General features: G+C 35.5%; 1 protein-coding gene across 4 annotated transcripts in view; it reads left to right on the top strand.

Moving 5' to 3' along the window:
• Positions 1 to 13,430, top strand: part of LOC136027906 (zinc finger protein 391-like) — a 44,032-nt gene that overhangs the window by 11,635 nt on the left and 18,967 nt on the right. For all 4 annotated transcript variants that reach the window (XM_065705342.1, XM_065705341.1, XM_065705343.1 and 1 more), the window contains one exon: positions 4,689 to 4,869. In XM_065705342.1, the coding sequence (XP_065561414.1) occupies positions 4,824 to 4,869 (46 nt within the window). In that variant the 5' untranslated portion in view covers positions 4,689 to 4,823. The remainder of the gene's footprint in view (positions 1 to 4,688; positions 4,870 to 13,430) is intronic.

Genomic DNA, 13,430 nt, shown 5'->3' on the forward strand with positions numbered 1-13,430 from the left:
CTAACTGCCTGTCAATTAGTGGAAGATTGATAAGACATTCTAAAGAAAGATGTTCCAATGAAGACAGATATACTTGCCCGCTTAGCAGTGTTAAAGAGGATTATTTAGTGCATTGCTTAAGCTGGTGCCAGGGGCTCTCTATGATAATGGAAGGGATACTTGGAAAAAATGAGTTGATACTTATAGGTGTCTTAAATAGTACATCGCCTCAGTTTATTTGTAGAATAGCAAGATACCTGGAAGTTTTGTTAAATAGATAAAAAAAAGAAATTCCAGTATAAAGTAAATGTAACGTTTTATTTATGCATTTTTTCAAGTGTTAAGTGTTCTTTTCAATGACCGTGTTTTCATTGACCTATTAAGTTAACATAGTGTTTCATTTAAGTGTTTTATGGTGATCAATTATCAAAGTTTATGTTATTTATGGCTTTCGTTTATGTTATTTTACTGTGTTCATGGCCGTATATTTGGCTTAAAAATGCACACTTAATCTTATTTTATAGTTGGCAACATGCTAAATGGTTTTACCTATACAAAAAGTCACAATATATACATGACTCTAAAAGATGGTTCAATACCATCTTTTTACAATACAAAGCTTAACTTACTCGCTATTGTGGTCAGAAGTACAAAGACTAAAAATTATGCTGAAAATATTAAATATCATATTTTTTTGAAGATGGTAAGCAGCTTTTTATGGCGGGTTGTTTTTTATAGTTTACTATTTTTTTGTTTCAGTATTTTTAATTCATTTTAATCTTCAACAGATTTATTTGAACTCTAATCCTCACTAGATTCTAGATTAAATTTACGATCATTTCCACTACCTACCAACGATATAAAATTATTCAAGTTTCCTTAAAATTAATGGTATTTCTTTGTTCGCAAGTTTATTAGAGGAACCTATTATGCGCCCCTCTGCTAAGAAAAATCTTGGATCCGTCCCTGATCTAGTGTGTCTGTGCTTGTAAACCATTTTTAGAAATATGGTAAATATCTTGGAATTATTTCACAATTTTTGCCAGATACATTTGGGGGAGAGAGTTGAAGAAGGGGGGGGGGGGTTGCCCTTTGATGACTTTTGACTCTTGAAACAGAACTGGAACTTTCTATTTCCATTCAAATGAGCCACCTCTAAAGTTTATACAACCATCCCTTCAATAAAAACCACATATACCCTGAGGCATAACTTAGAATCCATGCCCCCTGGATCTGAGGGATTGTGTCAACCATGAAGGCATTGTTATATGACCTTTAGATTATTTTGAACAAAATGATTATCTCGAATTTCGATCAGATGCATTTAAGGAAAAGAGGGGGAGGGTTAGTTGCCTTCTGGTCACTTTTGATTCTTATAAGGTGACTAGAACTTTCAATTTCTAATGAAATGAGTCTCCTCAAAAGTTGATGCAGTAACCCCCTCCAAAAACCTTATATGCCCCTGGAGCATAACTCACAACCTACCGTGGGTTCTGGGGGTTTTTTGTCAACCTTAGACGCATTGTTACATGATCTTCGGACTGTTTTAAATAAGATATTTCTGTCAAAATTTTGATCGGGATGCATTTGGTGAAAAGAGGGTAGAGGAGGGTAGTTGCCCTCTGATCATTTTCATTCTTCAAAAGGAATTAGAATTATCAATTTCCAATTAAACAAGCCTCCAAAATTTTACGATCCCCCCTTCCAAAAAAACTCGGTAACCTTTAAGCATGAATTACAATCCTTTTCGGACTTGTGGGGGAGGATAGCATCTACTCTAAAGGCATTGTCATGTGATCTTTAGCCTATTTTGAACAAAATGGCCACATAAAAAGTTTCATCAGATACATTTGGGGAAAAAAGGGCGAGGGGGGAAGCTAGTGGCCCTTAAATCATGTGACTTGAAAATTGAACTAGAAATTTGAATTTTCAATCATATGCGCCTCCTTCAAAGACTATACGGTAACACCAACCGTAAAAACCATATATGCCCCCGGTACATAACTTACAATCCTTACTCCTGGGTTCTGGGGGATTAGGGTCAATACCAAAGACACTTATACAAATTACTAACCTCTTATATTACTAAAAAGTTATATAGCCCCGAAGGCAATCTTTGATTATATAACAATAATCCTAAATTCATACTACCACTTCTTCCATAAAACCTTATATGCCCTTGGGTTGTTACTTACAACACATGCCCCCGGGCTGTGTGTAAGCCGTGGTGACATTATTGTATCATCTTTAGATAAATTTGAACAAAATAGCTTTTTCAGAATTTTGGTTGGATACATTTGGGGAAAAAAGGGCATGGAGGGAGTCTGGATCCCCTGCGATTACTTTTGGTTCTTGAAAAGGGAACTAGAAATTTCAATTTTCAGTCAAATTACCCTCCTCCAAAGTTCATATGGCCAACCTCTCCATAAAAACCTTATATACCCTTGGAGCTTAATATCCAACCCTTGCCTCGGGGGAGTTGTGTACGCACTGAAGTTCTATTTATAGGCCTATGATCTTTGGACTACTTTGAACAAAATGGCTATCTGAAACGTTTACTCAGATGCATTCGCAGAAAAGTGGGGACTAGTTGAACTCTGATCACTTTTGACTCGTAAAACGGGAACTAGAGTTTTTAATTGCCAATCAAATGTGCCCTCTTCCAAAGTGTATATGACCAACCCATAACTGGCCCAACCCCAACCCAACAATGTAAAAACATTGTTTGTCCCTGGGGGATAACTGAAAATACTCGCCCCGGGCTTGGGGGCATGGTTGTGGTGACCCTAAAATTTGTGTAATGTTTGGACTATTTTGAACAAAAATGGGAATCTCAAAATTTTGATTTGATCCATTTGGGGAACAGAGGGTTTGGGGGCATAGTTGACACCCCACCATGGGTTGTGTTTTTTTGTCAATCTTGAAGCCATTGAGATATGATCTTTGGACTATTTTAAACAGGATAGCTATGTCAAGATTTTGATCGGATGCTTTTGGTGAAAAGAGGGTAGGGGGAGGGGGATTAGTTGCCCTCTAATCATTATTGATTCTTCAAAGAAATTAGAACTATCGATTTCTAATTCAAGATTTCCTACAAAACTCTGAAGATCCCCCGCCCTTCCATAAAAATGTGATATAACCTTTTAGCATGAATTAAAATCCTTTTTGGACTTAGGAGGGAGGGAAGTATCTACCGTGAATGCATTGTCTTGTCATCTTTCACCTACTTTGAACAAAATGGATATATCAAAAGTTTGATTGGATGCATTTGGAGAAAAAAATGCGGGGGGGGGGGCTAGTTGCCTTTGAATAAATGTCTTGAAAACAGAAGTAGAAATTTTAATTTCCAATCGTGTGAGCCTCCTTCGAAGTTTAAATGGTAACCTGTACCATAAAAACCATATATGCCCCGGGGCATGACTTACAATCCTTACTCCCGAGTTCTGGTGGGTATTGTTAACCCCGAAGGCATTGTTATACAAATTTCTAACCTGTTATATTACTAAACTGCTATATAGCCCCGAAGGCAGTGTTGGATTATATAACCATAATTCACAGTTTATGCTACCACTTCTTCCATGAAAACCGTATATTTCCTTCGGTTTTTATAAGATTAAATAAAAAAAACTAGTTTTTTTTTACTGAAAGTAAGGAGGGACATTAAAACTTAAAACGAACAGAAATTAATTTCTTAGAAATATTATATTATTATATAAATATACATATAATATAAATAAAAATATACTTTAACATTATGCTGAATTTAGCAACTATAAATTTAGTAACATTTCATTTTTTAACTCTGTAGTTTGATATCGAGTGAGTAATAAATTACTTGATTTTTTTTTTTTCGTATTAATAAAAAAAAAACTAATTTTTTTAGCTGAAAGTAAGGAGCGACATTAAAACTTAAAACGAACAGAAATTATTCCGTATATGAAATGGGTTGTCCCCTCAGCAATTCCTTGCTCTTTACGCTAAAGCTTTTAATTGTTCTAAAAAGTAGAATTGTGGTAAAAAGTCAAACTTTAGCGTAAAGACTATACTATATTATATACTATATATAATCTAAGACTATACTTTTCAATATAGATAGCTTAAAGGTTCAGTTTTGATTTTTGTACCATCTTATTTTAGAGCTCGAATCCCATTTCTAATACATTTTACTGCTGAATCAGTTTCTGTAACTCCAACCTTAGGACTTGTCAGTCATGTGTCAATCTTAAAACTTGGTTGCCTGTCTGAGACTTTATGCAGGCAAGTAAGATATTTATTTTAATTATTCCTATCACAAGCCCTGAATCGCTGGATTTAAAAATGAGCCTTATTTGGTTCAGGGCTGCTTGTTTGCCTGCAAGTCTGGTCAACTTCAGTCCCCTAATGAGTCAAGTTTGGTTTCAAATCTGTTTAAATAAAATTGGCTTTGGATTTGGAGTGTTGTACAGGATTGATGATTGTGATACTTTAAAACATTATAACTACGGCAATGACTTTTGCTGTCTAGTGGTATCTCCTCTCTCCCCTCCTCGCTTCCCTGTGTCTGTTACTTCTAATTTTTTTTAAAGTCGTTTATATGTCTTCGACGAGTAGCTTCTGTCACGTTTCTGTCAAACACTTATTGGTAAATACGCTTATTGGTAAATAGATAAAATTGGCTTTGGATTTGGAGGCTCTATAGGATTGATTATTTATAGCTTCCGTATTTTTAGGAACCTCTTGCATCCCCCCTTTTTGTAAAACGGGAGTACACTTTCATAGTGTTGTTGATACTGTTGTATATTCCATAAGAGGCATCAAGTCTGTTCAGAGATTATATTGTGGACTTACTACCTCAAATTCCAAATATGGCTGATCTCGTCATCCCTTCTGAGGCTTTTGCTGCCAAAAATGGTAAGTAATCCAATGAAATTTTATGTTGCAGAGTAAAAGTTATTGCTTTTACTCTGCTTTGCTTTTGTAAATCTGCTTTGCTTTAAATTCTGCTTTGCTTTTGTAAATAATTCTCTGCTTTTCTTCCGTTGTTTGCTCAAGTGAATAAAAAAAAAAAAAAAAAAAACAAGAGCTAAGAGTTCATATGGCACTTGTGACGAGGCGAGAAGAGCTAAGAGCCAAGGGATCATATGGTATGAGCTCTAACAAAATTCTATGAATCAATAGATTGATTTAAAAAGGAAAATAAGAGGCTTAATGCCGGTCAGGATTTAAAAAAAGAGCTCTGAGTCACGATGTCCTTCTAAATATCAAAATTCATCAAGGTCCGATCACCCACTCGTAAGTTATAAATACCTATTTTTTCCTCTCCCTTTAGCCCCCCATATGGTCGAATCTGGGAAAACGACTTTATCAAGTCAAATTGTGCAGCTCCCTGACACGCCTACCGATTTCCATCGTCCTAGCACGTCCAGAAGCACCAAACTCGCAAAATCACTGAACCCCTCCCCCAACTCCCCCAAAGAGAGCGAATCCAGTACGATTCTGTCAATCACATATCAAGGACATTTGTTTATTCTATCCACCAAGCTTCATCCCGATTCCTCCGCTCCAAGTGTTTTTCCAAGATTTCCCCCTCCAACTCCCCCCAATGTCAAAAGATCTGGTCGGGATTTGATACAAGAGCTATGAGACATGAATTCCTTCTAAAAATCAAATTTCATTGAGATCCGACCATCTATTCGTAAGATAAAAATATCCCAATTTTCACGTTTTCCAAAAATTCCGGTTTCCCCCTCCAACTCCCCCCAATGTCACGGGATCTGGTCGGAATTTAAAATTAGAGCTTTAAAGCACAAGATCCTTCTAAATATCAAATTTCATTAAGATCTGGTCACCCTTTTGTAAGTTACAAATACCTCAATTTTCAAAATTACCCCCCCCCCAATTCCACCAAAGGGAGCAGATCCGATCCGGTTATGTCAGTCACGTATCTTAGACAGGTTTCTATTCTTCCAATCCAGTTTCATCCTGATCTCACCGCTTTAAGCATTTTCCAAGATTTCCGGTCCCCCCAACTGCCCCCCCCCCATTACGCTTGATCGGGTTAAGATTTAAAATAATAGATCTGAGTTACGAGGTCCTTCTAAATATGAAGTTTCATGAAGATCCGATCACTCCTTCGTAAGTTAAAAATACGTCATTTTTTCTTATTTTTCAGAATTAACCCCCCCCCCCCCCAATAGAGCGGATCCGTTCCAATTATGTAAATCACGTATGTAAGACTTCTGATTATTTTCCCCACCAAGTTTCATCCCGATCCCTCCAATCTAAGCGTGTTCCATGATTTTAGGTTCCCCCACCCCAAAACTTCCCCCAATGTCACCAGATCTAGTCAGGATTTGAAATAATTGCTTTGAGACGCGATATCCTTCTAAATATCAAATTTCATTGAGATCCGATCACCCGTTCGTAAGTTAAAAGTACCTCATTTTTTCTAATTTTTCAGAATTAACCCCTCCCCCAACTACCCCAAAGAGAGCGGATCCGTTCCGTTTATGTCAATCATGTATCCATGACTTGTGCTTATTTTTACCACCAAGTTTCATCCCGATCCCTCCACTCTAAGTGTTTTCCAAGTTTTAGGTTTCCCCCTCCCAACTCCCCCCCCCAATGTTACCAGATCCGGTCGGGTTTGAAATAAGAGCTCTGAGCCACGATATCCTTCTAAATATCAAATTTCATTGAGATCCGATCACTCGTTCGTAAGTTAAAAATACCTCATTTTTCCTAATTTTTCAGAATTACCCCCCCCCCCCCCAAACTACCCCAAAGAGAGCGGATCCGTTCCGTTTTTGTCAATCATGTATCTGGGACTTGTGCTTATTTTTCCTATCAAGTTTCATCCCGATCCCTCCACTCTAAGTGTTTTCCAAGATTTTAGGTTTCCCCCCTCTAACTCCCCACAATGTCATCAGGTCCGGTCGGGATTTAGCTCTGAGCTCTGAGACACAATATCATTCCAAACATCAAATTTCATTAAGATCCCATCACCCGCTCATAAGTTAAAAATACTTCATTTTTTCTATTTTTTACGAATTAACCGGGCCCCCACTCCCCCCCAGATGGTCAAATTGGGAAAACGACTATTTCTAATTTAAGCTGGTCATTTCCCTGATACGCCTGCCAAATTTCATCGTCCTAGCTTACCTGGAAGTGCCTAAAGTAGCAAAACCGGGACCGACAGACAGACCGACAGAATTGGCGATTGCTATATGTCACTTGGTTAATACCAAGTGCCATAATAACAACTTTATATACATTTCAGGGTTGTAGAAGTAGCAGTAGCCTGGAAAGAGACCAAATAAATTTGGGTCAAACCCTGAAGGTTTGTTAGGGATAAAAGTGGCCCGCTTCTGAGAGACTAGCTTCTGCCTTTTTTCTTAATTTTGTTATTCTGTGTTACAAAACGGTGTATTTAGATTATTACTTATATTGCCTATTGTTGGGTGCCTCGTTTTTGGTTCTTAAGTATTTGATTTGAATTCTGGCTTTTAATGAATTTTATTTAACTTTTAATATTGTTATTCGATTTGGTTATTGGTTTTTTTCACATTGACTCTCTGTATTTGTTTTTAGTTTTCTTTGTCTTTTTTTGGTAGTTGTCCTTCCGAAACATTTGCCTTGTTACTTCAGTGTTTTTGTTTGGTCTTAAAAAAAACAATTTTTGAATGTTTTTCTTAATATTCCAATTGACTTCACAAAAAACACAATTAGATAAGATAAGTATTCTAATGAAGCTAAAAAGCATTTTAGTCTGCTAAAATATTTTAAAGCGGCTCCTCTGTAGTCTACGAAAAATATTTTTCTGTAAATCTCGTCACAATGTTTTTCTGTATATTTCGTCAAAATATTTTCTGTTTTCCCGTGAGCTCCAGAAGTCTAGAAACTTACCAGCATCATACTGCTATTATGTCATACTGTGTAATGTCAACTATATAATGTCATGATCCCATTTTTGAGCTTATTTATTACAGTGCTTTGAAGAGCTCTTATCTTGCTAATCTTTGAATCAGATACAAAACAACATAAGCAATGTAAATTCTTTTTATATTTTAATCCCTCCTTATTTTCATCCGAAGTTGCTTAAAACATAATCCTTAAAATGCTTAAAACTTTGGTATAATTCCTATACCATTGAATTTACCATAATCCATCTGAATTCACAGAAAAACACAACTTCTAAACATTATAATAGCCAGAAATAGAAGATACGTAATTTAATAAAGTTAAAAAGCATTTTAGCCTGCTAAAATATTTTAAAGGGGCTCCACTGTAGTCTGCCAAAAATATTTTTCTGTAAATTTCGTCATAATGTTTTCTGTAAATTTCGTCAAAACGTTTTCTGTTTTCCCGTGAGTTCCAGAAGTCTAGAAACTTACCAGCATCATATTGCTATTATATAATGCTCTGTAATGTCAACTACATAATTTCATTATCCACTTTTTGAGCTTATTTATTACAGTGCTTTGAAGAGCTCTCATCTTGCTAATCTTTGAATCAGATACAAAGCAACATAAGCTTTATAAATTCTTTTTTTATTTTAATGCCTCTTGATTCACCCCAAGTTACCTAAAACATAATCCTTGACAATGAGTGCAAGACCATCCATCCTGCCCTCTCTTGTTTGATTTTGGAGGTATTATGGAGGTATTATTGGAGGTATATGGAGGTTATTATTAAGCTATTATGAAAGTTTACATTGATGCACCTATATTTTATTCCTGTATGGTTTGTGAAATTGAATTTTGTGAAAAAGGCTCTATGTGTAACTTGTAAATTTTTGAAGGACTTTTTACTTCTACATCTGTAAACATCCAATGCTGTTGGCAGTAAGAAGTCACTGCAAAAAATATTTTATTTAAAAGAACTTTATTTGCTGTCGTTTCTTGTGATTCACAAATATCGAAGGAATTTGTCAATCCACATTAAATTCAACCAAAGTACATGCACAACTAAACTAGCAAACTGTGTCCCAGCAAAATCAAATCTAAACAAAACCTAAACCATAAGTACAAGCAAAAGTCAAAAATAAAAACAAATGCCCCCTTAAACAACTCTTTATGGGTTTGAAGTGTTCTGCTAGCTCAGGGAGAAAAAAAAAGCAGAACAAAGATGCCTCCCATGCAAAAAAAATTACTCCTTGTTTTTCATGCCATTTGATGTTTCTTGTTGTCCTTGCGAAGAGGTCAAAAGGTCAATGAGGTTAAAAGGTCAATGCCGAATTAGCAAAAATGTCAAAACGAAGAAAAACTCAACTAAAAACTCAAACAAATTAAAAAGGGAATAAAATATTTAAAACAAAAACAATTTACCTATGCCACCAAAAAATAGAAAGCTCGAAATTTGCAAAATGAGCATTAAAAATATAAGGTGAAAAGAGAGATAAGGGGGGAGGGGAGGAGGTTCACTGATTGAATGTGTCCACTATGTAAGGGATGAAGTTTGCTGGATAGGATTTCTGGCCGAGGTGACTCCAATGGTGTACTTTTGTTGATCCAATTAAATCTTGGGGATTTAAGGCTGTGTTTTGGTTGCAGTGGGCTGTGCTCATCTTTCATTAGATTGCAGCTATTGTTGTGTATGTGGTTATAGCTACTCTCTTTAAGTGAGCAATTTGGTATTTATATATTTTTTTCCTGGAAACAGCTCCTTAGTTTTTAAAATTTTTTTTCTAACGAAAAATGTTTGAAATACTACTAAAGATGACTTTTTCATTGACAAATCAAGTGTTTTATTGCGGCTTCTTTAGGGATGAACTGGCAAACCATGACATAAATCACCTCCACCAACAAGAATTTTCTCTTATAATAGGAAGTTTCAATTTGCATAGAAAAAAAAATCCATATTTAGTAAACTATACTTTGGTATCATCAGTGCTTCATCAAGCAGGTATATTTCCTCCCAACTAGGTCTAAAGCTTTGTTCGAACCAGGTCTTATGATAGCAATTGAAACTGAGGAAATTGGTACTTTTAAGCCAAAGTGTTTGTGTGTTGTTTGTCCCACAGTCAATAAAATTGATGTGATTCCGATAAACCAGATTGTTCACCTCTATACCATTTTAAGCCAGTAAAAAGAACAGCAAGATTTTGAGTTACAAGGTTTTCTACGAGTAACTCTCTGGTTCTCGAGATTTAATGGTGTATATAAGTGTAAAAATGACAATACTTACAACGGGCGGCCGCTCACAACTTGATAATGCCCAACAAAGCTTCGGCGATCCACATATCCATCCTTTTCATTCCACTGCGGTGTAAAAAACTTGTCACTGTAAGTAAAGAAAACAAAGTCATTAGTTTTCAAAACATGAATTTTAACTTGTCGTTTCCATGAATTGCAATATGTAATTTAAAGTTAAGAGAATATTGTAGAAGAAGCAGGGAACGATGAAGCCTTTTGCAATTTAACACAAATATGTAAAAAAAAGAATGGTTGTTCAACAAAACTTCTTCAAAAAGAGTAATCTTCCGATTGATGAATCTTCCAAAAAGAGCAATCTTCCGAACAATGATTCTGATAAACCTTGCGATTTCCGCCTAGATCTTGCATCCATTCTTTATCGCCAAATTCAAGGCCAGGCAAAACTTGCTTTTATGGTATGAATGCCGTCATTACATTTAGTTTGTTGTTAGAAAAATTACTAGATGGTCTACGTCGTGCAGAAATAAATGTTTTGCAAACAGTTCAAGAGTAGTTTTTCAACATTTCTGAGGGGTAAATTTTAAGGAGAGACTTCTTCTGACTCAGTGTATTTAAATTGTTAGGAATAAAAATATAAAATAAATGAAATGACGATAGATCAAATGTATTGATGAAACTAGACTCTGGTCAGTTACAACTTGCAGGTATCGCAACTAGGACTCTTCAGAGTTTCTAATCAAATGTCATAAATACAATATTTGTATAATAAACTATATAGCTAAAAATGGAGTTTATGTGGCTAAAATACTTAAAAGTATTTTAATTGGATTTTCTTGGAAAAGCTTCTGATAGCATGAGTAATACTTTATTGTGATGTTTCAGGAATGTTCCCATTGAGCACTGAAATTCAAAATATATTATTACCAAGGTGGTAACCTGTATTTTCTGAGTGATCTATTGTAAAGACAAGGACAATAGCTTGGATTTCTATGTATTAAGATAAGATAAAACAACTAATGTTGCAAGCCAATTCATCGAGGAAGCAGCAGGCTCTTTAAAACTTGTTTCACCAGGGAAGGAAGTAAGATGTGAAAACTTGAAAGAATCTCTACTTGTGATGACGATTGGTGCTGGACTCTGCTGCAATGAATTCAGCTGCATTACACGTGATTTACAAAGAAGAAGTTACCAAAGGTAGAAGTTTCATTGGTAGAAGTTATTTTGGTAGAAGTTACCAAAGCTAAGTGTTTCATTCTATATATCAACGTGGTTGTCGCAAACTCTACTAACGAACTAATTCTGTTCATAGAAAACAGAAACAATCACATACTTCGGTTTACTGAAGTTTAGCGCGAGTAATCACGAGAGTACCCGGGATGCCGTGAGTACTTATCTTTTGATTCCACGTTGCTTCGGTGCTCGGCTCCAAACGTGAAAGCAAGATATTTTGTTCCAAGAACAGTATGGATGGGTGTTTTAGCGTTTGTACCCCAAAAATCTGATGCGAGAATTGTGAATTACGTATACTGCTGACTCAATTTTTGGACACCCATTCGACTTATTTGGTTTGTAATCGAAAATGATATTTTGGAAACAGCTGCATCCCCCCTTGCAAAAGTTTCGTGCCCTCTGGGGGGTGCGTCCCACAGGTTGGGAACCACTGCCGTAATGTCTCTGCATTTATTCAATTATACTCGACTTTTAATCGTGAAGCCGGTTGGTTTTTTGGTTGGATAGAAACCAGGGATGCAGAGGAATTCATTTATTTTTTTCTTCATATTGTACATTGTTGATTTCATTCCAAAATCCGACACGACGCGATGATTATCGACATTATTTTGTTTATATATATATATATTCAATCAAGCTCTGACAGTTTTTTGTTTTGTCTTGTTTTACATAATATTTAAAGCCCATGAAAGCCCAAAAGAGAATGAAAAAAAAAAACAAAGTAGAGCAACAATTCATGGACCCTAACAATCATATCTTGTGGGTGCTAATTCGATTTTATTCTACAAAACAAACTATAATTCATGTTCACTTTACTGGAAGTTTTAGCCTTAATCAAATGACTAATGTGAAATAATTCGTTCCTTTGTGTTTGGTTTGAAACCTCAGCAGATAAGGACAATCTCATTAAAAGTTGATTCTAAAACCATTGAACCCTTGATGTAAAATTTATTCTATTGAAAGTTCAGGTCTTTAGTCATTTCTTTTTCTACGCGAGAATCATTTTCGAGTTATTTTAATGGTAAAATTTGTAGGGTAAATAAAGAAGTAAGTAGCAAAAAATTTTTTTACATTGCTTATTTTATTAAATAAAAAAAAACAAGTTTTATTAACTGAAAGTAAGGAGCGACATTAAAACTTAAAACGCACAGAAATTACTTCGTATATGAAAGAGGCTGCTTCCTCATCAACGCCCCGCTCTTTACGCTAAAGTTTGACTCTTTCTCTCAATTCTTCTTTTTAAAACAGTAAAAAACTTTAGCGTAAAGAGCGGGGCGTTGATGAGGAAGCAGCCTCTTTCATATACGAAGTAATTTCTGTGCGTTTTAAGTTTTAATGTCGCTCCTTACTTTCAGTTAAAAAAACTTGTTTTTTTTATTTAATTTCTGAACGTTTTTGAATCAATGCATGTTTTGATTTTGGCTCTCCGCAGAGGAATAATCAAAACGAAATTTGCATATTTTTTTTTTGGCTTAATGGCTTTCTCATAATTTTGATCGAATGATTTTGAGAAAAAAAGAGCGGGGGACGAAACCTAGTTGCCCCCCGATTTTTTGGTTAATTAAAAAGGCAACTAGAACTTTTAATTTTTTACGAATCTTTTTATTGGTAAAAGATTTACGTAACTTATAAATTAGCTTACGTAAAGAACTTTTGTATTCTCATGTTTTTATTACATATATGAGGGGATTCGCCCCATCGTCAGTACCTCGCTCTTTACACTAAAGCTTAAATTTTATCCCAATTCATTAAGAATGAGCCCCTGAATCACAAAAGCCGTAGAATAAGTAGTTGAAATTACTGAAAATACTTTAGCGTAAAGAGCGAGGTATTAGAAGGAGGTGAGCCCCTCATATGGGTAATAATTTCTGTTTGTTTTAAGTTTTATTGCTGTTCCTTACTTCCAGCTGAAAAAGCTTTTTCACTTTTATTTTTTAATTGTTTTTTTTTTTTAATAATGCTAGTAGCCTATATCCTGCTCTCCCTTCATGGAAATTTTCTTCTCCCATTACAAATTCTCTAAGGAAAGTTCCCCCAGCATATCCCCCTCTTCTCAACCCCTCCCCCAAACCAAAAAATCCTCCTGAA

This window comes from Artemia franciscana, chromosome 6 (assembly GCF_032884065.1).
Source record: "Artemia franciscana chromosome 6, ASM3288406v1, whole genome shotgun sequence".
NCBI classification, from domain to species: Eukaryota; Metazoa; Arthropoda; class Branchiopoda; order Anostraca; family Artemiidae; genus Artemia; species Artemia franciscana.